This window comes from Pristiophorus japonicus, chromosome 9 (genome assembly GCF_044704955.1).
Source record: "Pristiophorus japonicus isolate sPriJap1 chromosome 9, sPriJap1.hap1, whole genome shotgun sequence".
Taxonomy (NCBI): Eukaryota; Metazoa; Chordata; class Chondrichthyes; family Pristiophoridae; genus Pristiophorus; species Pristiophorus japonicus.
The window spans coordinates 110,271,749-110,299,638 of record NC_091985.1 but is presented as its reverse complement, the minus strand read 5'-3'; the positions used below and the strand labels follow the sequence as shown (position 1 = coordinate 110,299,638).

Below are 27,890 nucleotides of genomic sequence, written 5' to 3'. Positions count from 1 at the left end.
CAGTTATTTTATGCTGGTTTATCTGAACTGGAAAAAAACAAAGATAGACAGATATCTGCCAATCTACACAGGAACAATTTCCCTCGAATTAACCTCAGTATGTATCTATTTCGAAGTTAAACATCTTGTGCTCGCAGTCAGAGTACCACAATTCTACTTTAGTAGCAGAATCATACATTATGATGCTCCTGTCCAAGAGTATATCCTCCAACTTGCTATAAGCACTACATGAGGTCCACGAGTAAAGAAATAAGCAAGAATTTCACTGAGTATCACCTATCCAAATGAAATTGCATCAGTCTGTCTGTCTATCTAACCTGTCCACATCTTCCTCAAATCTTTCAGAGTCCTCCTTGCTGCTTACCAAATCCCTAATTCTGGGCCCAAGTTCCCACAAGAAAAAAAACGGGCGCCCCTCCGAGCTGGGCGCCCGTTTTTCGCGCCTAAAACGGCGCCTAAAAAAATCCTCGGTATTCTCCACCTACTTACAGGTCCTGTGGCACTCGGCGCAGCCAGCACGAGCTGTGGGGGGGGCGGAGCCAGGTCCCGGCGCTGAAAACAGTGCCGGGACCTCTGCACATGCGCGCTACAGTTGGCACGCAAGTGCAGTAGCTCCAGGCGCCGAACTGTGTGGGAGGGGCCCGAAGCACGCAGCCCCTAGCCCTGGCTGAATGGCCTCACTGGGACTGCGTAAATAAGGCTCCTCCCACGGCCAGCTCCTGCTCCCCGCCCGACCAGACCCGACACTCGCTCCCCCCCCCCCGCCCCGCCGACCCGACCCACGCTCCCCACCCCCCGACCCGACACCCGCTTCCCCCCCGAACCGACCCGAGACCCGCTCTCCGCCCCCCCCCGACCAGACACCCGCTCCCCCCGACCCGACCAGAGATCCGCTCCCCCCCCCCCCCCGACTGACCCGACCCGCGCTCCTGTTCCCCGACCCGACGCCCCCCCCATCTCTCTCTCTCCCCCCCTCTCTCCCACACTCTCTCTCTCTCTCTCTCTCCCTCCCGCTCAGCGGCACGAACGGCTGCAGAATTCTCCCTGGCTGAAGCACTTTCACACAGGTAGGAAGATGGTTTATTTAATCTTTTCTTGGCTTATAAATGTTTATTCAGGTTGGATTTATTTGTATAATATTTGTAGAAGTATAAATAAGGATTTATTGTCGAATTTAATGAGTTCCCTTCCCCCCACCTCTGGACGCCTAATTTGTAACTTGGGCCTGATTTTTTAATGTGTAGAACAGGTTTTTTCAGTTCTACAAAAATCTTCACTGGCTCCATTCTACTTTAGTTTGGAGTACATTTTCACTGTGGAAACTTTCAAATCAGGCGTCAGTGGCCGAACACGCCCCCTTTTGAAGAAAAAATTCTGTTCTAAACTAGAACTGTTCTACCTGACTAGAATTGCAGAAAAAAAAATGGAGAATTGCGATTTCTAAAATAGTCCGTTCTCCACCAGTTGCTCCTAAAAATCAGGCGCGAATCATGTGGAAACTTGGGCCCTCTGTGTCATCAGAAAATTTTAGACTGCATCCTATGCCCACATTCAAACATTTACAGGTACTGAGGAAAAAAATGAACCAAGCATTGACTCCTGTGGTCTATCACTTCCATCTTTTCTCCAGTCCAAACAACACCCACTTAACCTCACTTTGTTTCTTGTCCAACTTTATATCCATGCTGCTACATTTCCTTAGCCCATAAGAACATAAGAAATAGGAGCAGGAGTAGGCCATACGGCCCCTCGAGCCTACTCCGCCATTCAATAAGATCATGGCTGATCTGATCACGGACTCAGCTCCACTTCACTGCCTGCTCCCCATAACCCCTTCTTGTTTAAGAAACCGTCTATTTCTGTCTTAAATATATTCAATGTCCCAGCTTCCACAGCTCTCTGAGGCAGCGAATTCCACAGATTTACAACCCTCAGAAGAAATTTCTCCTCATCTTTGTTTTACATGGCTGGCTCCTTATTCTAAGATCATGCCCTCTAATTCTGGTCTCCCCCCCCCATCAGTGGAAACACCCTCTCTGTATCCACCTTGTCAAGCCCCCTCATAATCTTATACATTTCGATAAGATCACCTCTCATTCTTCTGAATTCCAATGAGTAGAGGCCCAACCTATTCAACCTTTCCTCCTAAGTCAACCCTCTCATCTCCAGAATCAACCTAGTGGACCTTCTCTGAACTGCCTCCAAAGCAAGCATATCCTTTCTTAAATATAGAAACCAAAACTGCACGCAGTATTCCAGGTGTGGCCTCACCAATACCCTGTATAGCTGCAGCAAGACTTTCCTGCTTTTATAGAAACATAGAAAATAGGTGCAGGAGTAGACCATTCGGCCCTTCACCACCATTTAATAAGATCATGGCTGATCATTCACCTCAGTACCCCTTTCCTGCTTTCTTTCCATACCCCTTGATCCCTTTAGCCATAAGCGCCATATCTAACTCCCCTTGAATATATCCAATGAACTGGCATCAACAACTCTCTGCGGTACGGAATTCCACAGATCAACAACTCTCCGAGTGAAGATGTTTCTCATCTCAGTCCTAAATGGCTTACCCCTCATCCTTAGACTATGTCGCCTGGTTCTGGACTTCCCCAAAATCGGGAACATTCTTCCTGCATCTAACTTGTCCAGTCCCGTGAGAATTTTACATGTTTCTATGCGATCCCCTCTCATCTTTCTAAACTCCAGTGAATACAGGCCCAGTCGATCCAGTCTCTCCTCATATGTCAGGCCTGCCATCTCGGGAATCAGTCTGGTGAATCTTCGCTGCACTCCCTCAATAGCAAGAACGTCCTTCCTCAGATTAGGAGAGCAAAACTGAACACAATATTCCAGGTGAGGCCTCACTAAGGCCCTGTACAACTGCAGTAAGACCTCCCTGTTCCTATACTCATATCCCCTAGCTATGAAGGCCAACATACCATTTGCCTTCTTCACCGCCTGCTGTACCTGCATGCCAACTTTCAATGACTGATGTACCATGACACCCAGGTCTCGCTGCACCTCCCCTTTTCCTAATCTGCCACCATTCAGAAAATATTCTGCCTTCGTGTTTTTGCCCCCAAAGTGGATAACTTCACATTTATCCACATTATACTGCATCTGCCACGCATTTGTCCGCTCACCTAACCTGTCCAAGTCACTCTGCAGCCTTTTAGCGTCCTCCTCACAGCTCATACTGCCACCCAGCTTAGTATCATCTGCAAACTTGGAGATATTACACTCAATTCCCTCATCCAAATCATTAATGTATATTGTAAATAGCTGGGGTCCCAGCACTGAGCCCTGCAGTACCCCACTAGTTACTGCCTGCCATTCTGAAAAGGACCCGTTTATCCCGACTTCTGCTTCCTGTCTGCCAACGAGTTCTCTATCCACGTCAGTACATTACCCCCAATATCATGTGCTTTAATTTTGCACACCAATCTCGTGTGTGGGACCTTGTCAAAAGCCTTTTGAAAGTCCAAATACACCACATCCACTGGTTCTCCATTTCCACTCTACCAGTTACATCCTCAAAAGATTCTAGAAGATTTGTCAAGCAGGATTTCCCTTTCATAAATCCATGCTGACTTGGGCCGATCCCGTCATTGCTTTCTAAATGTGCTGCTATTTCATCTTTAATAATTGATTCCAACATTTCCCCCACGATTGATGTCAGGCTAACCGGTCTATAATTACCCATTTTCTCTCTTCCTCCTTTCTTAAAAAGTGGTGTTACATTAGCTACCCTCCAGTCCATAGGAACTGATCAAGAGTCGATAGACTGTTGGAAAATGATCACCAATGCATTCACTATTTCTAGGGCCATTTCCTTAAGTACTCTGGGATGCAGACCATCAGACCCCGGGGATTTATCGGCCTTCAATCCCATCAATTTCCCTAACACGATTTCCCGCCTAATAAGGATTTCCTTCAGTTCCTCCTTCTCACTCGACCTTCGGTCCCCTAGTATTTCCGCAAGGTTATTTGTGTCTTCCTTCGTGAAGACAGAACCAAAGTACTTGTTTAACTGGTCCGCCATTTCTTTGTTCCCCATTATAAATTCACCTGAATCTGACTGCAAGAGACCTACGTTTGTTTTCACTAATCTTTTTCTTTTTACATATACTCCATCCCCTTTGCAATAAAGGCCAAGATTCCATTGGCCTACCTGATCACTTGCTATACCTGCATTCTATCCTTTTGTGTTTCATGCACAAGTACCCCCAGGTCCCGCTGTACTGCAGCACTTTGCAATCTTTCTCCATTTAAATAATAACTTGCTTTTTGATTTTTTTCTGCCGAAGTAGATGACCTCACATATACTCCGTCTGCCAAATGTGTCCTTCTGCTGTTTAGCATTCATGTAGTTCTGTTTGTCGGTTCACCATATGACAACACTCCCATATGACAACACTTCTTAACAAGCGCTCGTGAGATACTTATGGTGCAATATCTGAAAAACCATATTTACCACATTCCCTTCATCTATCCACGTCTTAACAAAAAAACTATTATGTTTGCCAAACATGACTTGCCTTTAATAATTTAGTGCTGGCCGTCATTGATTAACCTGTGCACTTCTAAATGCTCACTGATTTTATCTTCAATTCTGGACCCAACCATCATGACACGTCTGATGGCCGAAGTCTCAGCTTCCATTGCAGCACAAGCAGAAGCCACCCAATGTCGGAGTGCTGCAATGGAAGTTCAGACTGAAGTCATGCAAGCTCAGCTTGCTGCCACACAACAAGAGTGCTGTCATCACGGCTGGGTTTAAAGGGGCTTTGCAGGGTGTCACAGCAGATTAGCAGTGCGGCTCCATCAGATTGCTGAAGCGCTGGCCCAGGGGAGTGACAATGGATCCGTAGAGGCTGACCCTGCATTAAAAGAATTCACGCACAGGCATCTTCCACCGTTTAAAATGAGTTCATCAGTTATCTGAGGACAGGCCCACCAGAGGTGGCGGCACAGTGGTATACAGTCAGGAGTGAGTGGCCCTGGGAGCAATGTTCTCTTTAAACTGCGTAGTTGCACAGTTGCGCAGCACTCCAGGGGTCCTACGCAGCCGATGAGCTGGCTTTTAAATTGAAAAAAAACACGCATGCGCGGACATTTAAATGGGCCATGCAGCATGTTAAAGGATCCACACAATCCAAAACAAAATTACAGGGAATATTGCCTGGGAGTCCTTAAAATTGACTCAGGCCCCATGAAGTCTCATGGCACTAGATCAAACATGGGAAAGAAAACCTCTTGCTGATTACCACCTACCGCCCACCCTCAGCTGATGAGTCAGTACTCCTCCATATTGAACATACTCGGAAGAAGCACTGAGCATAGGAAGGGTACAGAATGTACTCTGGGTGGGGGACTTCAATGTCAGTCATCGAGTGGTTCGGTAGCACTACTGACGGAGCCCTGAAGGACACAGCTGCCAGACTGGGCCTGCAGCAGGTGGTGAGAAAACCAACGGGAGAGAAAATCCTACTTGACCTCATCCTCAACAATCCACCTGTCACAGAACCATTTGTCCATGACAGTATTGGTAGGAGCGATCACTTCACAGTCCTTGTGGAAATGAAGCCCCGTCTTCACACTGAGGACACCCTCCATAGTGGTGTGTGGCACGACCACCGTGCTAAATGGGATAAATTCACAACAGATCAAACAGCTCAAAATTGGGCATTCAAAGCACTATGGGCCATCAACAGCAGCAGAATTGTATTCCATCACAATCTACGAGTTCATGTCCCGGCGTATCCCTCACTCTACCATTACTTTCAAGGCAGGGGCCCAACCCTGGTTCAATTAGGAGTGCAGAAGAGCATGCCAAGAGAGCAGGTGTACCTAAAAATTAAGTGCCAACCTGGTGAACCTACAAACAGAATTACATGAATGCTAAACAGCAGAAGCAGCATGCTATAGACAGAGCTAAGCGGTCCTACAACCAATGGTTCACATCAAAGCTCTGCATTCTTGCCACACTCAGTCATGAATGTTGGCAGACAATTTACGGGAGGAGGAAGCTCCATGAACATACCCATCCTCAATGATGGCGGAGCCCAGCACGTGTGTGCAAAAGACACGGTTGATGCATTTGCAACCAGCTTGAGCCAGAAGTGCCAAGTGGATGATCTATCTTGGCCTCCTCCTGAGGTCACCACCATCACAAAAGCCAATCTTCAGCCAATTTGATTCACTCTACGTGACATCACGAAATGGTTGAGCTCTCTGGGCACAGCAAAGGCTTGGGGCCCTGACAACATCCTGGCTTCAGACTTGTGTTCCAGTACAAACTATGCCTCCAGCCAAGCTGTTTTAGTATGGCTACAACACTGGCATCTATCAGACAAAGTGGAAAATTGCCCAAGTATGTCTTGTTCACAAAAAGCAGGTCAAATCCAAACAACAACTTGTATTTACACAGCGCCTTTAACATAGGAAAACATCCCAAGGTGCTTCACAGGAGAAATTTGATTCCGAGCCACATGAGATATTAGGGCAGGTAGCCAAAAGCTTGGTCAAAGAGGTAGGTTTAAAAGGAGTGTCTTAAAGGAGGAAAGAGTGTTTTAGGGAGGGAATTCAAGAGCGGAGGACCTTGGCAGCAGAAGACATGGCCACCAACAGTGGAGCAATTATAATCAGGGATGCTCAAGAGGCCAGAATTTAAAAGGAGCACAGATATCTCTGAGTGTTGAGTGGCTGGAGGAGATTACAGAGATAGGGAGGAGTGAGGCCATGGAGGGATTTGAAATCAAAGATGATAATTTTAAAATCGACACGTTAATTAATTAGGAACCAATATAGTTCAACGAGTACAGAGGTAATGGGTGAAAGGGACTTGGTGCGAGTTAGGACATGGGCAGCTGAGTTTTGGATTACCTCAAGTGTACGGAAGGTAGAACGTGGGAGGCCATCTTGGAGTGCATTGAAATAGTCAAGTCTAGAGGTATCAAAGGCATGATGAGGGTTTCAGCAGCAGATGAGTTGAGGGAGGGGAGGAAGCAGGCAATGTTCCAGAGGTGGAAACAGGCAGTCTTAGTGATGGCGCAGATATTCCAATCCACTATCTTCCAAGCTCCAAATCTCCTCCTCCATTTTATCTGTGAAGTGGGCCGTTAAATAGTTAGTGAAATTGCATCATGCGGGTCCATATCACGCCTGCTCACGCTCAGTGGAGATGTGTAACCCGGAAGTAAAAAGATAATCATACTGTCCCGTTGAAATTGGCCATTCCCACCCATCCCACATTTGGCACCAGTTATCATGCCTCCCCCCCCCACCCGTTCATATCTACGGGACCGATGAGTCTATTACAGACTTGGAAATATAAACATCAACTGTGGAAAAGCACAATCTGCTGAATGTGAGGCAAGATGATACTCTTATCAGAGCCAAATAGCTTGTTATGGACAGACAGTAGTGGAGGAAATTCGTTTCCTCATGTACCACTAGGCACAGGAGAGTCCAACTAATGAACAATACCCCAGCAGCAGGCATTCCACTAGTACCTCCCCAAAATGGCAATTTTAAATAAATGAGCCTAGACTGCGACTGTTATTTAATCTTTGCGGGGGGTGGGGGAAGGGGGAAGAAAGAGGGATTTCTCAGCCAAGCTCAAACCTGTTTTCACATATATATTTTTCAACAGGGGTCACTGGATTCGCTACAAGGAGTTGGGGGGGGGGGGGTTCTGAGGTTTAGTGCATCTAGTCTAGAGATATTGACTAGGGATACTGAAGCTAATTTAGCACTTCCAAAGCTGCTCTGGCACAGCTAACTCAGCACAGAGTCTGCAACTCTACTAGACTGAGCTACTGAATACCATGCCGTGCAGTGTACTTACCTAGTCATTTGGGGTCTCCATAAAATATTTATTTGCTTAAAGTTTCGGGGATAAAAGTGCCCATCGTCGGAAACAAGGTGCACCTACTGTTTTTTGCCGTTCGTTACCACTGCAATGGATGCGGCGGCCACAAGATGGAAATTCAGCATTTTTGCTTGAAAAAAGTAGTGGAGCGGTATTGGTGGCGGGAATGGGCTGTTTGCAGCGGTGTGGGGGCAGAGTGGCTGATTAGGCAGCGAAATTCAGCTGGTGCCGATTTGCTGTTAATGAGCCAGCTGTACCTGGCCTTCTTACCGGGCTGGGTTTTCAGCTAGGCCCAGAGCAGGGAATCAGTTTCTTGCAAAGGTATGACGAATCCAGGAGGAGCAAGGAGGGCCAGCAGATTTTCTGATGCAGAACTCAAGATCCTGATCGAAGGTGTGGAGGAAAGGAGGCGCGTTCTTTACGCCGACACAGGCAGACCCATTCGTGCTGTTTGTGTTAATGCCTGGAGAGAGATCGCTGTGGAGGTCTTAGGGACCTCCATTCCTGACCGCACCGCCACCCAATGCCGCAAAAGGCTCAACAACATAATTCGACTGATGAAAATGAGTACATGTTCCCCCAACTCCTCACCTTCCATCTGCAACCCTCGCCTTCTCTTATTTCCCAGCTTCACCATATAGTCACTAAAGCAGCATTTGATTGCTGATATATATAGATATATAGATATAAGAAGGGTCGAAGCCATTCATTTCCAGATGTTGGGGGCAGTGGCAAGGGTGCCAGAGAGCCGTCACAAGTGGTCAGGAGCATGGAGGAGTCCATCTCCCACATTGTGGACAGCTCTGCACACACCATGGAGCCCATCATTGCCAGTGTGCAGACAATGGTGGACTCCCAGAGTGACCGTGTGGATCCAGCTGTGAAGCAGCGTCTCGTTGGCGATGTGGCAGCTGCCATTAAAGCACAGGCGCAAGTGGATGAATCTCCGAGTACTACTTGGAGAGGATGGCCACTGCCCTGGCAGCTCAGAATGCTCTCATGCACTCTGGGCAACAGGCCATAGAGCGTCTTACTGCTGTTGTCTCTTGTGCATTGAGACTGTGTCTGCTCTCATGCAGTCTCAGCTGGACGCCACGCGAGATCCGAGTGTTGCCATCGCGGCTGGTTCCACCACGGTCCATGGGGGACCTTCCGGTGTCGTGCCACACCACCGACCTGTGCGCCAGCAGATTGGTGGTGATGGTTCGGTGCTGCCCAGGAGTGGCGCAGGCTCCTCGGACCAGGATCCTGATGTGCTCTCTCAGGATCATAGCAATCCTGAGCCCAGACCTGTCACTCACCACTACCACCAAGTATGGAATCGCCCAACCAATCCAGACTGAACACACCGAGGAGGGTGCTGCCCAGTCTCCAGCCGGCCCTTTGAGGGCCAGAGCTGGTCGAGGGCATCCTAGAAGGACATCAGTAGCTTCTACACCTGAAACACAGCAGCCTTCCCAGATCCATGATACAACCACAGGGGAGGCACTGCGGCGTAGTTCGAGAATAGGTTTGCAGAAGAGGGGTTATAAAGGAAATGCACAAGGGTGATAAATGATTGCGTTTGATTTTTATACCTTTCTTGTGTAATAAATCTTTATTTTGTGTTTCACTATCTGTGCAGGTCTCTCATTTCATTGTGGCCAATGATGTGTGAAAGGGCTCATTGGGTTGGCCATAGAGATGCAAAGATGAAGGGTGAAGTGGGGATGAACTCATCGGAAACGAGCAGCAACGAGACAGTTCTGCACTTCCCTTGCAGAGTTTGGATGGCGATGCCGCATCCTGCGTGGCCAGCGACCCGCATCCTGGTCCTCCTCCTCCTTGTGCTCATGGTGCCCCTGCGCCTTCTCCTCCTCGTCCTCCTCCTCATGTGGTACTGCTGGCTCATCCGCCAATGGTTGTGCCCTCATGATTGCCAGGTTATGAAGCATGCAGCAGATGACCACAAATAGGGCGACCCGCTCAGGCGATTACTGCAACACACCCGCATGAGCGATCCAGGCAACGGAACCTCTGTTTAGGGATCCCGATGCACTGCTCAATTAAGCACCTGATGGCTGAATGAGAGTCATTGTACGATTACTGCGCAGCAGACCTGGGGTTGCGAAGGGGAGGCAGCAGCCAAGTGTACAGTGGGTAGCCCTGGTCTCCAAGGCGCCAGCCGCAACCTTGGTTTGGGCCAGCAAACACGCCAGGCACACCGGTCTGGTGCAGGATGAAAGCATTGTGGCTGCTGCCAGGATGCCAGGCATTAACTGCCATGATGTTGTGGTGGTGGTCACACACCAGCTGGACATTGAGTGGAATCCCTTGCGGTTTCTGAACATCTCAGGATTGTTGTGTGGCGCTCTCAATATGACTTGGGTGCATTCTATGGTGCCCTAAACCCTGGGGATGCCCGCAATTTGCACAAATCCAGTCTGCCACTTGAACTGCTTCTCCCCATTCATCGGGAAGGATATATAGTCACTCCTTCTCTCAGAACATCCGTCACTTGAGCTATGCGCGGCAAATTTTGAAATGTTCAATATGTCTGCTGTAGCAGCTTGGAAAGATCCAGTGGCATAGAAATTGAGTGCTATGGTCACTTTGGATGCGATGGTCAGAGCTGTCCTGAACCTTGTTAGAGGCTGGAGGTCTGGCTGCAGGAGATTGCACAGCTCCCTCATGATGTCCTTCCGGAATTGAAGTCTCCGGAGACATTGGCCATCCGTCAGGTCCATGCACGAAAACTGCTGTCTGTAGACCCTTGCAGGGTAGAGCCTCTGCCCCCCACGTCTATGGTCGCATCTTCCTATGGCAGCTGCCTCATTGCCTTTTCCCTTATGCTCTTGCTGCTCCTCGCATTCTGCAGCAAGCAAGCATCTGCCTCCTGTGCATCCTGCCTTCTCTCGATTTCACCCACTATCTGGTGCGGAGGGTCAGCGTACCTGACCCGCCTCCTGACGGCAGGTCCTTCCTGGGCCACCTCTCTGGGTTGAGGTCTGTCGCCATCACCATGGCCTTCTGCATGTTCGGCAGGCATGTGTGCTGCATCCCTTGCCCGCTGCCTCTGGAGCTGTTGGAGACGGCACCGCCTTCTCTTGCATGTCTCCCTGCCGCGCACAATGTGCAGGAGGTGTTCCGCTGCCAGCATCGAGTCCCTTTACTTGGCCTCTACAAGCAGAGCCTCCACAATGACTGCTCTCGGTTGTCAAGATTGAAGACCCAAGCTCACTAGCACTCAATCCCGCTCTAAAACAAGGCAACTGGCAAAGTTGTGAAAAGTCCAAAAAAAATGCGGCAAAAATAATGCTGTTACAAGCAACACGCCTTTAAAGGCCGCTGGCAGTCTTGAGCTAGCACTGTGTACTGACCCAAAAAACAGGCGGCCAAAAGACTTTTTGAAGTGAATTTACCTGCCGGGGCGGAGCCGTTGTGCTGCGCGCTCTAATGACATTGTTAATGACGCATCTGCAGGAACGGGGCGGATCTTCAGACCGCAGCAAAAACCCGAAGGCAGTGCCACGAATGTTGGTCAGTCCGCCGCGAGTCGGCGGCCATTACGCACCGCCGCTGTCAGGTGGCCAGAGGCCTTATGGGGAGGAGCAATTTTGGTCCCCTCATGTCTTCATAGTTCGCAGAAACACATATTAAGCTGACATTGTCAGCAATGTTGTTTCATCTTGTTGTTTCAAGCTGTATGCTTGATTTTCTTGAAATACTGGTCACATTCTTCCTTCCTAAAGATAGTCCATCCTGTCAACGTAGCTGATGAATTGAAATCAGGTTATCCTGGAATATTAACCCATGACCAATGAGGCCTGTATCTTAATTGCTATATTTTCTGACTGTGCAAAATGCCATCTTTAATTTTCTGCTGTAACATTGTTAAAATGTTAAAATATTTAATACCACACCGCTACCGTAGCTGCAGTGTGAAGGGCTAGCCGAGGTCAGAATTACACTACAATAGAACAGTAAAACTCTCAGAAATCTCAAACAGGTGCTTATCAGATCATTTCATCATGTGAAATAGATGGGGTCATCCAGTGGATACAATTGTAGATACAGTATTTATTATTTTGCATTTTCAGTTTTCAATCCTGGAATAATCTTATACTCCCAGCCAGCAGGGTGATATTGACAAGTTGAGCAATTATCACGTAGGATAGCTAATGAATTTGATTCAATATACTTGGACAAACGGACAAGTTTGGAGAATATGAGGTTGTTGCTGGCTGTTTTACATTGCCGCAATGACCGCAGAGCTGTTGTGTCTGCAGGGTGACTCTTAAGCTAATGCCAGCAGAAAAATTATGAAACAGAGGAGGACTTGAATATGGAACAAACAAACAAACTTTATACAGCACCTTTCACATCCCAAAATGCTTCAGAATCAATTAATTATTTTGCATTGTAGTCATTGTTGCCATGTAGGAAAACACAGCAACCATGTTTGTGTACAGCAAGGTCTCAAAAACAGCAATTGGGCTTTGTTTTAATGTCTCATCCGAAAGACAGCAGCTCCCCGAGTCGTCATCATCATTATAGGAGTCCCTCGGAGTCGAGGAGGACTTGCTTCCACTCTTAAAATGAGTTCTTAGGTGGCTGGACAGTCCAATAAGAGAACCACAGATGCTGTAACAGATAGTCGTTGAGGGAAGGGGTGGGTGGGTGGGACTGGTTTTCCGCACGCTCTTTCCGCTGCCTGCGCTTGATTTCTGCATGCTCTCGGCGATGAGACTCGAGGTGCTCAGCGCCCTCCTGGATGCACTTCCTCCACTTAGGGCGGTCTTTGGCCAGGGACTCCCAGGTGTCAGTGGGGATGTTGGACTTTATCAGGGAGGTTTTGAGGGTGTCCTTGTAATGTTTCCTCTGCCCACCTTTGACTCGTTTGCAGTGAAGGAGTTCCGAGTATTGCAGTGATGTGTCAATGTAGACCATGTGTTCAAGTCGTAGAGTGGGGCTTGAAGCCACAATCTTCTGATTCAGAGACGAGAGCACAACCACTAAGCCAGTGGAGCTCCCCATCTAATGTCTACCCCAGGTATTAAAAAAATCATACATCACAACTGCAGATTAATACAATGGATCGACCCCTACTGTTTTGCTCCATAACATAGTAAAGGAAGAACTTGCATTTCTACAACACCTTATGATGTATGAAAACATTTCACAACCAATTAATTATTTTTGAAAAGCAAATTATTTCGGCAAACATGAAGGCCGATCTGCACAAACAACAGAAGACATTAATACCCAGTTATTCTATTTTGTGTAGAGCAACTCCCTGCTCTAAATCAAATAATTCCACGGGATCTTTTGCCTGCACCTGAGTAGACAGAAAGGAGGGGTTTTGGTTTGACATTGCATCTGAAAAATAGCACCTTCAACAATGCATATTCCCGCAATACTGTAATGAAGTACCAACTTAGTTTATGTGCTCAAGTTCTGGAATGGGACTCAACATTTCTATAAGCTTCTAAATTTGAGTTGAAAGAATTTGAGTTGAAAGTGATAAGAACTGAGTCAAGGTAAAGCTGCAGTGCAATAGTACGTGAAGAAAAACTCAGCAGGACTGAATTGTATATTTTTGCAATTGGTCTGAAAACAGATGAAACATAGCGAGGTCACTATCAGACAGCAGATATGCTTCAAGGATTTTTTTGGCTGTTGTTACCGCAGGACATTAATTTTCAATATCATACATTACTTGGACTACCTATTGCTTTCAACAAAGGATTCTTTTTAAAACACAAATTAATTGATTGTTGAAGAGAAGAAAAATATCTCACGGATAAACATTTATTCCTAATGCTTTCAACAAAATTATACATTGGGGTGGGGGGGGGAACCAGGGATTTGCATCCAAGTGGATTTCAAGTTGTTGTTATTCAGGAATCTCTTGTATTGTTGAGTCAATCCGGCTTGTGTTGATTGTTCACATAAGACAGTAGAATCATATGCTAATGATCTTTAATCTCCTTCAGTTCTAAAGAAACTAATCCAATTTATACATGACAGGACAAATAAACTACTTTTATAGAGCAAATTAACATAAATTCCCAAATTGTCCAGAAGCCAATATAACACTGGATCTGACATCCAAACCAAGAAAGATTGCATTTATATAGCACCTTTCACGACTACCGAACGTCTGAAAGTGCTTTACAACCAATTCATAAGGAGAATGTAGTATGTGCGCTTGACACTTAAATCCTCTGCCTTCCTCTATTTTCATGTTTTCCACCAACCTATCTTGTCCAAGACAAATCACTAAATACAATACTAAAAATAATGCAACTTCAAACAAAGTATTCATTTTCTTTCACATCAGTCTTTGCTGCATGATGAGTACAAAATGAACTGAGATAGCTGCTTTGATCCTTACATCACTGAATGTCATAACCAACCACACGGCTCCATTGATATGTCTCTTTCTGAATGATACAAGAAAAGAATTCAGTGGTCTGGTGGCACAATCATTGTCCCAAGGTGTTGGTGGCAAGATACGGGCCTATAAATATGGTGGGAAACACATGTACATTTCCGACCAAAAGTGCACCGTCCGCCATGTTCATAGATCAGATCAGAGCTCAGATTCTGAAACACTGTCCTTCACAGGTACTATATTGTGCACTCTCTGCCATGTAGTCAGAAAGAGTAGCTGAGTAAAGACTTAATACTTTTTCACTGCGAGAAGTGAAAATAAATTGATGGACAAGTCACACTAGATCACTCACGCATTGGACCACGAAAGCAGATGGCAAACACCTCGGAACAGATCTTCAGTAAATCCCAGCCATGTCATAATAGGTAGAAAATTTTTTAAAGAATCATAGAATTGTTCAGCACAGAATGAGGCCATTCACTATCATCTTTGAAAGAGCTATCCAATTAGTCCCACTCCCTTGCTTTTTCCCCATAGCCCATAACATTTTTCCTTTTGAAGTATATATCCAATTCCCTTTTCAAATAAATAACATTTTCATCTCATCTCCCCCTCTCTGGCTTTTTTGCCAATTATCTTAAATCGGTGTCCTCCAGTTACTGACCGTCCTGCTGGTCTCACTATCATCCAAAAGCACAATGACAGGTTCCACATGGACGCTGACAACAGCTCCAACTTACCACCATCACTCTTGACCCCTACACCGCCTATGATTTGTCACAGTTCTTGCTCGACATCCAGTATTGGATGAGCAGCACTTTTCCCCGATTAAATATTGGGAACCTAAAACCCATGGTCTTCAGTCCCCGCCATAACTTTGTTCCCTATCGACTCCATCCCTCTCCCTGGCTACTGTTTGAGGCTGAACGGGCTCAGCCAAAATTGAGGCCCAAGTGTGGGTAACCTCAAAAGAATGTCATTGGATATAAATTGTGCTCTCATTTAGTTCAGGGACTTAAAGATGGAGGTATGACCTTTGATCTTGGATTAAGGTATGTTACACATTTCATGGGTCTGCAGTAAATATTCTCTGAAGTTTCAGTGTCACCAGTCACTCCCATAAGCAGAGCTTGCATCTCCTGCCATCTGCAGAGCAAAACCCTATGATCTGGAGAACACCTTTACTGCCCAAAATCTTGTTCATCGTCAGATAGAATCATATAGAAAAGGAGACCATTCGGCCCATCGAGTCTGTGCCGGCTCTTTGGTAGAGCTATCCAATTAGTCCCACTGCCTTGCTCTTTCCTCATAGCTCAGCAAATTTTTCCTTTGCAAATATTTATCCAATTCCCTTTTAAAAGTTATTATTGAATCTGTTTCCACAGCTCTTTCAGGCAATGCATTCCAGATCATCATAACTCGCTAAGTAAAAGAAAATCTCATCTTGTTTCTGTTTTTTCCCAATCACCTTAAATTTGTGACCTGTAGTTACCGACCCTCCTGCCAGTGAAAACAGTTTCTCCTTAGTTACTCTATCAAAACTCCTCAAAGTTTTGAACACCTCTATTAAACCTCCTCTTAGCCTTCTCTGCTTTAAGGAGAACAACCCCAGCTTCTTTAATGTCTCCAGATAACTGAAGTCCCTCATCCCCATTACCATTCTAGTAAATTTCCTCTGCACCCTCTCCAAGGCCTCAAGATATTAGAATATGACCTGGGATTGCTTGAGGTGAAGAGTCAGGAGAGAGAGATAAAGTGAAGATATCAAGTCATTAACTCTTCAAAGACTCCAAAAAATATTTGTGCAATGAACAAAAATAATGGAAGAGCAGAATTTTCTGTTGTTGCTGCTGTTATTATTGCTGCGGCTGTTGGGTAGGGCGCTGTTGTTATTGCTGCTGCTGCTGTTGTTGTTGTCGCACTCAGAGCAATTTGACGCCCGTCTAGTACAAATAAAAATTAGAGGCAACATAGATTGGCTCCCGTTCCGACAATGCCTCAATTTTAAAATTCTCATCCTTGTTTTCAAATCCCTCATGGCCTTGCCTCTCGTTACCTCAGTAACCTCCTTCAGCATAGAACCCGCCGAGATCTCTGCGCTCCTCCAATTCTGGCTTCTTGTGTATCCCCGATTTTCATCACTCCACTATTGGCGCCCATGCCTTCAGCTGCCCAAGCTCTGGAATTCCCTCTCTAAATCTCTCATCTTTCCTACCTTTCTCTCATTTAAGATGCTCCTTAACACCTACCTCTTTGACCAAGATTTTGGTCACCTGGCCTAATATCGCCTTATGTGGCTTGGTGCAAATTTTGTTTGTTAACAAAACAGGGAAGGCGGCTCAACCGTGGCTAACAAGGGAAATTAAGGATAGTGTTAAATCCAAGGAAGAGGCATATAAATTGGCCAGAAAAAGCAGCAAACCGGAGGGCTGGGAGAATTTTATAATTCAGCAGAGGAGGACAAAGGGTTTAATTAGGAGGGGGAAAATAGAGTATGAGAGGAAGCTTGCTGGGAACATAAAAACTGACGATAGAAGCTTATATAGACATGTGAAGAGAAAAAGATTAGTGAAGACAAACGTTGGTCCCTTGCAGTCAGATTCAGGTGAATTTATAATGTGGAACAAAGAAATGGCGGACCAGTAAAACAAATACTTTGGTTCTGTCTTCACGAAGGAAGACACAAATAACCTTCCAGAAATACTAGGGGAATGAGGGTCCAGTGAGAAGGAGGAACTGAAGGATATCCTTATTAGGTGGGAAATTGTTAGGGAAATTGATGGGATTGAAGGCCGATAAATCCCCGGGGCCTGATAGTCTGCATCCCAGAGCACTTAAGGAAGTGGCCCTAGAAATAGTGGATGCATTGGTGATCATTTTCCAACAGTCTATCGACTCGATCAGTTCCTATGGACTGGAGGGTAGCTAATGTAACACCACTTTTTAAGAAAGGAGGAAGAGAGAAAACGGGTAATTATAGACTGGTTAGCCTGACAGCAGTAGTGGGGAAAATGTTGGAATCAATTATTAAAGATGAAATAGCAGTGCATTTGGAAAGCAGTGACAGGATCGGTGCAAGTCAGCATGGATTTATGAAAGGGAAATCATGCTTGACAAATCTTCTAGAAGTTTTTGAGGATGTAACTGGTAGAGTGGACAATGGAGAACCAGTGGATGTGGTGTATTTGGACTTAAAGGCTTTTGACAAGGTCCCACACAAGAGATTGGTGTGCAAAATTAAAGCACATGGTATTGGGGGTAATGTTCTGACGTGGATAGAGAACTAGTTGGCAGATAGGAAGCAGAGAGTCGGGATAAACGGGTAGTTTTCAGAATGGCAGGCAGTGACTAGTGGAATGCCACAGGGCTCAGTGCTGGGACCCCAGCTATTTACAATATACATTAATGATTTAGATGAAGGAATTGAGTGTAATATCTCCAAGTTTGCAGATGACACTAAGCTGGGTGGCGGTGTGAGCTGTGAGGAGGACGCTAAGAGGCTGCAGGGTGACTTGGACAGGTTAGGTGAATGGGCAAACGCATGGCAGATGCAGTATAATGTGGATAAATGTGAGGTTATCCACTTTGGGGGCAAAAACACGAAGGCAGAATATTATCTGAATGGCGGCAGATTAGGAAAAGGGGAGGTGCAACGAGACCAGGGTGTCATGGTACATCAGTCATTGAAAGTCGGCATGCAGGTACAGCAGGCGGTGAAGGCGGCAAATGGTATATGTTGGCCTTCATAGTGAGGGGATTTGAGTATAGGAGCAGGGAGGTCTTGCTGCAGTTGTACAGGGCCTTGGTGAGGTCTCACCTGGAATATTGTGTTCAGTTTTGGTCTCCTAATCTGAGGAAGGACATTCTTACTCTTGAGGGAATGCAGCGAAGGTGCACCAGACTGATTCCCGGGATGGCAGGACTGGCATACGAGGAGGGACTGAATCGACTGGGCCTATATTCACTGGAGTTTAGAAGGATGAGAGGAGATCTCATAGAAACATATAACATTCTCACGGGACTGGACAGGTTAGATGCAGGAAGAATGTTCCCGATGTTGGGGAAGTCCAAAACCAGGGGACATAGTCTAAGGATCAGGGGTAAGCCATTTAGGACTGATGAGGAGAAACATCTTCACTCAGAGTTGTTAACCTGTGGAATTCCCTGCTGCAAAGAGTTGTTGATGCCAGTTGATTGGATTATATTCAAGAGGGAGTTAGGTATGGCCCTTACAGCTAAAGGCATCAAGGGGTATGGAGAGACAGCAGGAAAGGGGTACTGAGGTAAATAATCAGCCATGATCTTATTGAATGTTGGTGCAGGCTTGCAGGGCCGAATGGCCTACTCCTGCACCTATTTTCTATGTTTCTATGTTAACACTCCTGTGAAGCACCCTGGGACTTTTTACTACATTAATGTTGTTGTTCACTTCTTCATCTGCAATAGCATGATTAATATCAAGGTCGAATCACGTGACAGAAGCATGTGTCTTAGTCCCATGGCTACATGCTGAGCTACATCACTGCCCATGTGAGATTGCTCATTTTTGAATAGATCCACTATGAGCACTGATACTTGGCTCTGTAAAGCTTGCACTCTAGCTATAAAAGAAAAAGCAAGGTTGAGTAGAAAATATTTTTTCCTCTGGTAAGAAATTCACATGATCACTCCCCTCCACCACAGACATCCAAAAGCTTGGTCAAAGAGGTAGGTTTTAAAAAGCATCTTAAAGGAGGAGAGATAGAGAGGCAGAGAGGCTAAGGGAGGGAATTCCAGAGTGTTGTCAACTGAAGGCACAGCCACCAATATTTGAGCGATTGAAATTGGATGAAATTCAAGAGGCCAGAAAGGAGCGCAGATATCTCAGTGGGTTGTGGGGCTGGAGGAGATTACAGAGATAGGGAGGGGCGAGGCCATGGAGGGATTTGAAAACAAGGATGAGAATTTTAAAAATCAAGGTGTTGCTTAACCGGGAGTCAATGTAAATCAGCGAACACAAACACGTAACAAACATAACTGTCAAAAAATCATGCAGCTCTGGCCAACAGCTGTGTATCTTCAAGGTAAATTATTGTTAAATGACAAGTGACATACGACCGCTCGAGCCTGCTCCACCATTCATTAAAATCATGGCTGATCTTCTACCTCAACTCCACTTTCTTGTCCTATCCCCATATCCCTTAATTCCTCTGGAGTCCAAAAAATCTTTAACTATCTCAGTTTTGGATATACTCAATGACTCAGCATCCACAGCACTTTGGGATAGAGAATTCCAAGATTCACAACCCACAGTGAAGAAACTCCTCCTTATCTCAGTCTTAAAAGGTGGGATCCTTATCCTGAGACTATGCCCCCGAGTTCTAAACTCTCCAGCCAGGGGAAGCAACCTCTCAGCATCTACCCTGTCAATCCTCCTCAGAATCTTATATGTTCCAAAGTTATCACCTCGCACTCTTCTAAACGCCAGTGTATAGGCCCAATCTATTCAATCTCTCCTCATAGGACAACTCTCTCATCCCAGGGATCAATCTAGTGAATCTTTCTTGCACCACCTCTAAGGCAAGTATATCCTTCCTTAAATAAGGTAACAAAAACTGTGCACAGTACTCCAGGTGTGGTCTCACCAGAGCCCTGTACAATAGTAGTAAGACTTTCTTACTCTTGTACTCCAACCCTCGAGCAATAAAAGGCCAACATGCCATTTGCCTTCCGAATTGCTTGTTGTATCTGCATGCCAACTTTGTGTTGTCAAAACTAGGACACCCAAATCTCCCTGACCACCAACATTTAATCGTTTACCATTTAAAACATATTTGGGGGAGAAATTCCCCAGTAACCTGCTTGGAGAATGACTTCCTGAACCCGGCGCGGAAGTCCCGCCACGGCTGTAAAATTGCCCTTACCATCCTTGCAATCTCGCGCGCTCCATTTCCTCTTAGGGCACATCCAGCGGCGTTAATGGGATGTTCCGCATAACGCTGACACGTTTCAATGCCCCTCCCCTTCGCTTAAAGGGGAGGGCCGCTGTGCACTCTGCACGGTCTCTGATGGCCTCCAGTAGGCCACCAGGGCAGCGTGGTACCGAGGCCGCATCCCGGCATCCAAAATGGAGTGCCAGGCTGCATGATGGTGGCCCAGATCACGCAACAGAGGAAGTAGCCGGGCCGACCCTCGAGTCCACCAAAAACTTAAGAATGCGGTGTAGGGCGTTCCCAACCTCTCCTTTTACTTCTGCCCCACAAGCGGATGTCGGCCCGGTTCGCAACCCACGAGGCTGGAGCTGACACCTGCTTGCACCAGCCTCGCGGGGCGCAGGGCAATATCCGCCGCAGGGCGGAAAGGAGGGTCAGCGTGTGGCGCTAAGGGGTCACCGCGCATGGTAATGCCGTCATCGCCACTTGTGCGGTGGCCCAGGACGCTACTGTGGCAGCGCCTCCACTAACTACTGTGCAATTTCGGGGCAAAATGTGTTTCCCGCCCGGAGGCACTAACAAGCATCGCAAATAAGGGGCAATTTTGACCCCATTCTGTTTTTCTATTCTTCCAACCAATGTGACCCTATATTATATTCCATCTGCCACCTTATTGCCCACTCACTTAACCTATCAATATCCCTTCACAGGCTGTTTGAGTCCTCCTTAAATCTTACTTTTCCACCTAGCTTTGAATTGTCAGCTAATATGGATACATTGCACTCGGTCCCTTCATCTGAGTCATTAATATATTATATTGTAAATAGCTGAGGCGCAAGCACGGATCCTTGTGGCACCCCGCTAGCCTGCCAACCTGAAAATGGCCGGTTTATCCCTACTCTGTTCTCTGTCAGTTAACCAATCCTTTATCCATGCTAATACCTTACCCCCAACCTCATTTGCTCTTAGCTTGCTTAACCTTTTATGTGGCACCTTATTAATTGCTTACGTCGTGAAGTTTTACTGCTGCCAACAAAATGCAGCCCAAGTTTGCACTTCTCCATTTTAGTGGGGTGTGGGTTTGAATATATTACTAATTGTTTTATGTGGGAGTCCACTTGCAAGCAAACATTCTCTCTGTTCACAAATACAGAATTTAATAGTACACACTAACAATTTTGACCTACGCCTCAGAGACATTTAAACATGCAACTAAAAAAAACCATGCTGTGATATACCATGCATCAGGGAACTACTGATTTTCCACCAACTGCTGTGTTCCTGACAAAATGCTCAAGGTGCAAAAGATGAACTTTGTTAAAAAAGGGTGGAGAGAGAAAAGGTGGAGGAGAGACAGAAAGACAGTCCTTCACTGTTACCTATCTGTCTTTCCAGGTCTGCTGCTTCATCTTGCGTGGCACGAGGTAGAACTCCTGGATCACTGAAGCTTGTACGTAGCAACGTCCCCATCACAAAAAAGAACAAAACTCCTGCTATCGCTGGTATCACGGGTGTGATGGTTACTGCTAGGAATGGACAGCTGTTAAAAATATAAATAAAATAAATTAAAACTGGTTTCTAATGGGGCACACAACATAGTGTACATTTTAGGGGCAGCAAATAAACTCTCTATGATAAAGGACTCCAATGAGCATGGATTAAGAGTCAAGTTTAGCCAATGAAGAGCCAAACATTGTGGTAGAAATTCTAATTTCCACCAAAAGGTAGTGCTGCAAACAAACCATTCCTGCTCCTTTATTTTCAGGTCAGTGGGAGTACACTACAAGAATTATAATATGTGCCCGTGCCCATCACATTTTCTGGAATTCATCATAAAGAGTGAACTAGTGTATAACTGATCCTTTATCAAATCCATACACCTGCAGGTCCTAAGTTATGAGGCATTGTCAAAATGGAAACAGTAAGAAAAGTTATGAAGCAAATTCACTATAATGCACATTACACAGGATAATGAACTCTTCTCCTGACATTTCAGGTAATAATCTAATCTTGAAGAAGCATAAAACCCTCAAATTTGGCACACATGGCTTATAACATTATCTGAATCCACCTCAATTCGTCATTGAGCAGTATCAGTCATGCACAAAGTAACTGAAGAAAAGATGAAAAATAGAAAGCCAACACCCTCACTAGCTGGTCTCCAGGGTAAGTGACAGTGTAGTAGGGGCAAAACTGTGCAGCTGCCTGGCAACAACTGGCCAGCCCATGGGGAAAGAATGTGTTATTGCTCTTTGTGTAGTACATGACTACAGATCTGTTAATTAGAGCCAAATTACACAGAAACCTCCTAATAAAGCACAAAAAAGATGAGGCACACCGCAATTTCACAAGACAATGAATCATTCTTTTTCAATGATTTTAATCACGCCGTTTGTACTGGGATATGGAAATGAATAAAATAGATCTTGTAAAATTTGCCCCAGGTAACAATTGGCAGACACTTTCCCCATTAGATTTTTGTCTGTCTCAGATCAAATCAAAGTTCCAAACAAATCATCAAATTCAAGTTTTTGTTGCAAACTTTCAGGTGTTCATTGTAAAAAATGTTCACTGTATAATGCCTTCTACTCAAAATAGATGAAAATGCCATCCTGGCCTGTTTAAATGTAGTCTAGACCATCAGGTTTCTGGCCCAAACCCTAGGCAACAAAATATGAAATGGCATCATGTTTAGTTATGGAAAAGGACAAGCAACAATCAAATGTGAAAATACTCAACTGGAGGAAAGTTAATGTCAGTGAGTTGAAAGGGGATCTGGTCCAGGTGGATTCGAATCAAGATTGGCAGGTAAAACAGTAAATGACCAATGAGGGGCCTTCAAAGAACAGATGGTTTGTGTACAGACTAGACACATTCCCGAGGAGGAAAGGAAGGGCATCCAAAGCCAGAGCCCCCTGGATGACTAAAGATACAGAGATTAAAATTAAACAGAAAATGGAGGCTTATGATGAATGTCTGGTTTATAATTCAGTCCATGGGATTAAAGGGATAGTGGCAGTTTGGATACAAAATTGGCTAAAGGACAGAAAGCAGAGATTAGTGGTGAACAGTTGTTTTTCAGACTGGAGGGAAGTATACAGTCTGTTGCTGCTGAAAACCAGGATCGGTCGAGGCCCCATCAAAACCGCCTGTTTAACTGTTGCCTCACTGGAGAATTTCGATCGGTAAGTAATATCATTCTTTGATTTTCATTTTTTGTGATGAATGAACTGTAACTTGAAGTTAATATCCATGTTCTCACTGCTGAATAATAAAATTGCGAGTTCTAAGATTTCCTGGTGAAAGCTGACAATTTATCTGATGCAAAACTTCACAATGAAGGAAATTGCATCTGTGATTATTGGGTTGTGAATTTATTTTTAAATATTGCAGCATTTTTGCAATTATTAAAAGTCCGGTTCCTGTGTAAAAGTAACATACTCCATAACCGAACTGCACCAAAATTCATTTCACTCCTCTTTAGTACTGAATGGGTTTAGTTCTTATTCCATATATCCTTTCAAATAATGCAGTACTCCATATTAAAATATATTTGCCATGCCATTGTGTTAATTTCTCATTGAGCTTTTTATTTTGTTAAGTTACTAACAGTCAAAGAAAATTAATTGACTCAGAGATATTATTCGTGTTTCAAATTAGAACAAGCAAGGAGTCCTTGTGTGCTGTGTAAGATTCTTACACAGACTGATGTTAGTAACCCATTACACCATTATTCCTTTTGTCATTTAATCACATCTGCCCTCCACCCTATCACAGACCATTCTCTTTTCTTCTGTCTCGGCCACTCTTTTCCCTAGCTCTGTTATTTGCTTAAAAGTTGTTCATCTCCAACATCTTCCAGTTCTGATGAAGGGTCATCAACCTGAAACGTTAACTCTGCTTCGCTCTTCACAGATGCCTCCTGACCTGCTGAGGATTTCCAGCACTTTCTATTTTTATTTCAGATTTCCAGCATCCGCAGTATTGATGTATTGATGTATAGATGTATAGATAGATAGATAAACAGACAGATTTGCAGTTTTATAACACCTTTCAAGACCACCAGAGATCCCAAAGCACTTTATAGCCAATTAAATACTTTTTGCAGTGTAGTCACTGTTGTAATGTAGCAAATGCGGCAGCCAATTTGCACACAGCAAGCTCCCACAAACAGCAATGTGATGTTGATGGAGGGATATATATAAGCTAGGACACCTGCTCTACTTGGAAAGAGTGCCATAGGATCTTTTATGTCCACCTGAGGGGGCAGACGGGGCCTCAGTTTAACATCTCGTCTGAAAGATGGCACCTCCGAGAGTGCAGCACTCCCTTTGTAATGCAGTAGTGTCAGGCTAGATTTTTGTGCCCAAATCTCTGGAGTGGGACTTGAACCCACAACCTCTGACTCAGAGGCAAGAGTGCTACCACTGAGCCACAGCTGAGAAAGGCCTAGGAGAGGTAAAGAGAAAAGAAAAATAGAAGTAATGGGCACAGGTCTGGAGTGGCAGCCAAAAAGAGCGCAGGCATGATTCATACCAAGATTAGGATAGATATGAAAACAGAAAATGCTGGAAATCTCAGCGGGTCAGGCAGCATCTGTGGAGAGAGAAAGAGAGTTAACATTTCAGGTCAATGACCCTTCGTTCTGACTTATCTGATTAGGATTGATATGTCCTGGTAATAAAAGGAGAATAGACAGGAGACAATTGAATGACGTCCAAAGTTCAAGTACGACATCCTGTAAGTTAGAGGATAAAGTTGTTGACGTAAATAAAATGGAGTCAGCTTGGAGCATCAACAAACTGATGATACAGGTTCGGAGACTGGTGTGGAGGATGAGTCAGTACGGAAGCTACTTCAATGGTACAGTATCAGAAGATGCACTGCTATCTTTGAAAATGAAGAGCCAGGAGGTGTGCAGAAACGATCGTGGGGCAGAAAACATCCAATACTGCATCCAAGCAGTATGTGGCCTCTTTATTCTACCTATCAAAATGCACCACCTCACACTTATCCATATTGAAATTAATTTGCCAATTAAATGCCAATTCTGCAAGTTTATTAATGTCTTCTCAGATTATGTCGCAGTCTTCCTCAGTATTAACTATACCCCTCAATTTGGTGCTGTTATGTATTGTCCATGTACAGTAAACGTATAGTTACAATGGTGCGCCACAAGGAGCACTGTGGTGGGAGACCCGAAAGTACCTGCAAAACAGAGTATAAAAGGCTGCCCACCACACCCGAGGGGCACTCTGGAATTACACAATAAAGGACCAAGGTCACAGCAGTTACTACAACACTAGCCTGTGTGGAGTCAGTGATTTGAGTGCTCCATACATCACAAATTGGCGACGAGGACACGGACCAGCTCTTCACGCAACCATGGCTACTTTGGGCACGCTAAAGGATTTCACAGATTGGGATGCCTTTACGGAAAGGCTCGAGTACTATTTTATAGCAAACGACCTGGCAGGGAACACGAACGCACTGGTAGAGAAGTGTAAGGCGATATTGCTGTCCAGTTGTGGCGATGAGGTTTACCGTCTCGTCAGGGATTTGCTGGTACCCGCGAGCGCCAAGGACAAGTCATATGAACAGCTGATTGAACTCATTCGTAACCAACTGAAACCGAAGGAGAGCATCCTCATGGCCAGGCACAAATTCTACCACCACTGCAAACCTGAGGGCCTGGATTTCACAAAATATGCTGCGGACCTCAGGAGACTTGCGGCGCAGTGCGATTTTGGCACACACCTTAACGAGATGTTGCGAGATGTCTTTGTTATGGGGATTGGCCATGAGGGCCTCCTTCACAAGCTGCTATCTACTGAACCGACAGTTAGCCTGCAGCAAGCCATCAACATCAGCCGGGCATTTATGACCTCGACTTGCAGCACCAAGCAGATGATCCACATGGTCTCGAACCCGGCAGGTACTATTCACAGGATAGCGCCCGTCACGGACAAAACTGCATAATGTGGCTCTGCCGAGGGCAGAGAGCACAGACCTCAGGGTCCTGGAACTCAGAGTCCACCGAGGGGGGCTAATTGAGTAGCACCATGCTGGCGCTGTGGAGGAAGCCATGGGGCTCACCGGTGCAGGTTTGCGGAGTATACGTGCAATACCTGCCACACAAAAGGGCACTTTTAGCATATGTGCAAAAGAAACACGACTCACTGTGTGGCTGAGGAGATGGTAGATGATCTGCTATCCAGCGAGGAGCATTGCGGTTTGGCTCGACGGGCAACCTCGCCCCAGGTAGATGATAATGATGCGTTTGGACTGTATACGTGTACCGACGATTCGGCCCCAGTGATTATGGAAGTCAAGATTAACGGAATCCCAGTGAGTATGGAAGTGGACACGGGGTTGGGTCAGTCGCTGATGAGTCAGGAAACTTATGTGGATCAACCCAGCTGCACGACCCAAGCTGGTTCCAGTCACGGCGAAGTTACGCACCTACACCAAGGAACTGATACCTGTTCTTGGCAGAGCGGATGTGCAGGTATCTCACGGTGGCGAGACGCACGGTTTACCTTTGTGGATCATTGCAGGCGATGGGCTGATGCCACTCGGCAGGAGATGGATGGGGAAGGTCCGTGGGAGCTGGGATGACTTCATTCCTCCACAGACCGCTGTCCCCCGTGTTCACAGGCAGAGCAGGCCTCCACCTTCGGATCGGATGGCAGCGAAGGAAGCGTGTGTGGGGATGGGCAGAGCAGTGGTGGCCATCGACTCTCCCCTGCAAAGTCTGAGAGTGAGAAAGAGGCGCTGGAACCAGCAGCAGCGCCGACCGAGCTGGAGAAGAGAAAAGGGCTTCGACGGGTTGCTCCAGCAGGCACCATCGGCCCACAGGCAGAGGCAGCTGTTCGTGGGGCTTGCAGCGGGAGGAGCAGTGAATTGGCAGTTTCGGGAGCGGGACTCGCTCGGCGACGTCGTGAGGGCCAGTGCTCCGAGGAGCGGGGCTCGTCCAGGATCGGCTGCGCAGTGAGGAGGTCGGCTCCGGAGGACGTGTGTGTGCGTGTGGCGGCTCCCGGGTAAAAAGGTCAGCTGCGTGGGGTGCTCCGGAGGATGCGGCGGTGCGGGGGCCAGTGCGTTACAGCTCCTGGGTGCGTTCAGAGTGTGGCGGCTTGAGAGAGAGAGAGAGAGAGAGAGAGAGAGAGGGGGGGAGAGCAGACAGCAGCACAGTGAGTTCAAGATGGTGGCGAGCCTCGTGGCAATAGAGTTCTGCAGAGAAGCAGGCAGGCACCAGCAGAGCACCTAATATGGCGGCGCCCAGTAGAAACCTCGTGGAAAAAACAAAATGGCATTTTAAAAGGAAAATGTACCCGGGAGTCTTAAAGGGGCCTTACACCATTGGCGGTCTCCACAAAGAGACTTTTGTAAGGGCAAGAATGAGTCAAAATGATTACTGTGATTTGCATGATGATGTGATTTATGACGAGTTAATATTTTGAAGCTAAAATGATTACTGTGATTAAAATGATTGCTATGATTGGTGAAAAGAGTTAATATCACAATGCACAGTTAAAAGGGTTAATGGATCTGTGACTAACATGACTAATAGATTTATGCGATTTCTGATTTTGTGAGATTTATGCAATTGTTCAGCGGCTGCAGACAAGCTGCAAAAGGTAACGCACTAGTTGAGATACCCTGTCTCATCACAGCCCATTACCTAGGACAAAAAGGGGCAGTATGCCACCACCATACCTCATCCAGT

The 27,890-nt window shown here is 45.9% G+C and overlaps 1 protein-coding gene across 4 annotated transcripts in view; it reads right to left on the bottom strand.

Annotated features, from left to right (window-relative positions):
- zdhhc14 (zinc finger DHHC-type palmitoyltransferase 14) overlaps positions 1-27,890 on the bottom strand; it is a 229,902-nt gene that overhangs the window by 105,039 nt on the left and 96,973 nt on the right. For all 4 annotated transcript variants that reach the window (XM_070889689.1, XM_070889692.1, XM_070889690.1 and 1 more), the window contains one exon: positions 21,544-21,704. In XM_070889689.1, the coding sequence (XP_070745790.1) occupies positions 21,544-21,704 (161 nt within the window). The remainder of the gene's footprint in view (positions 1-21,543; positions 21,705-27,890) is intronic.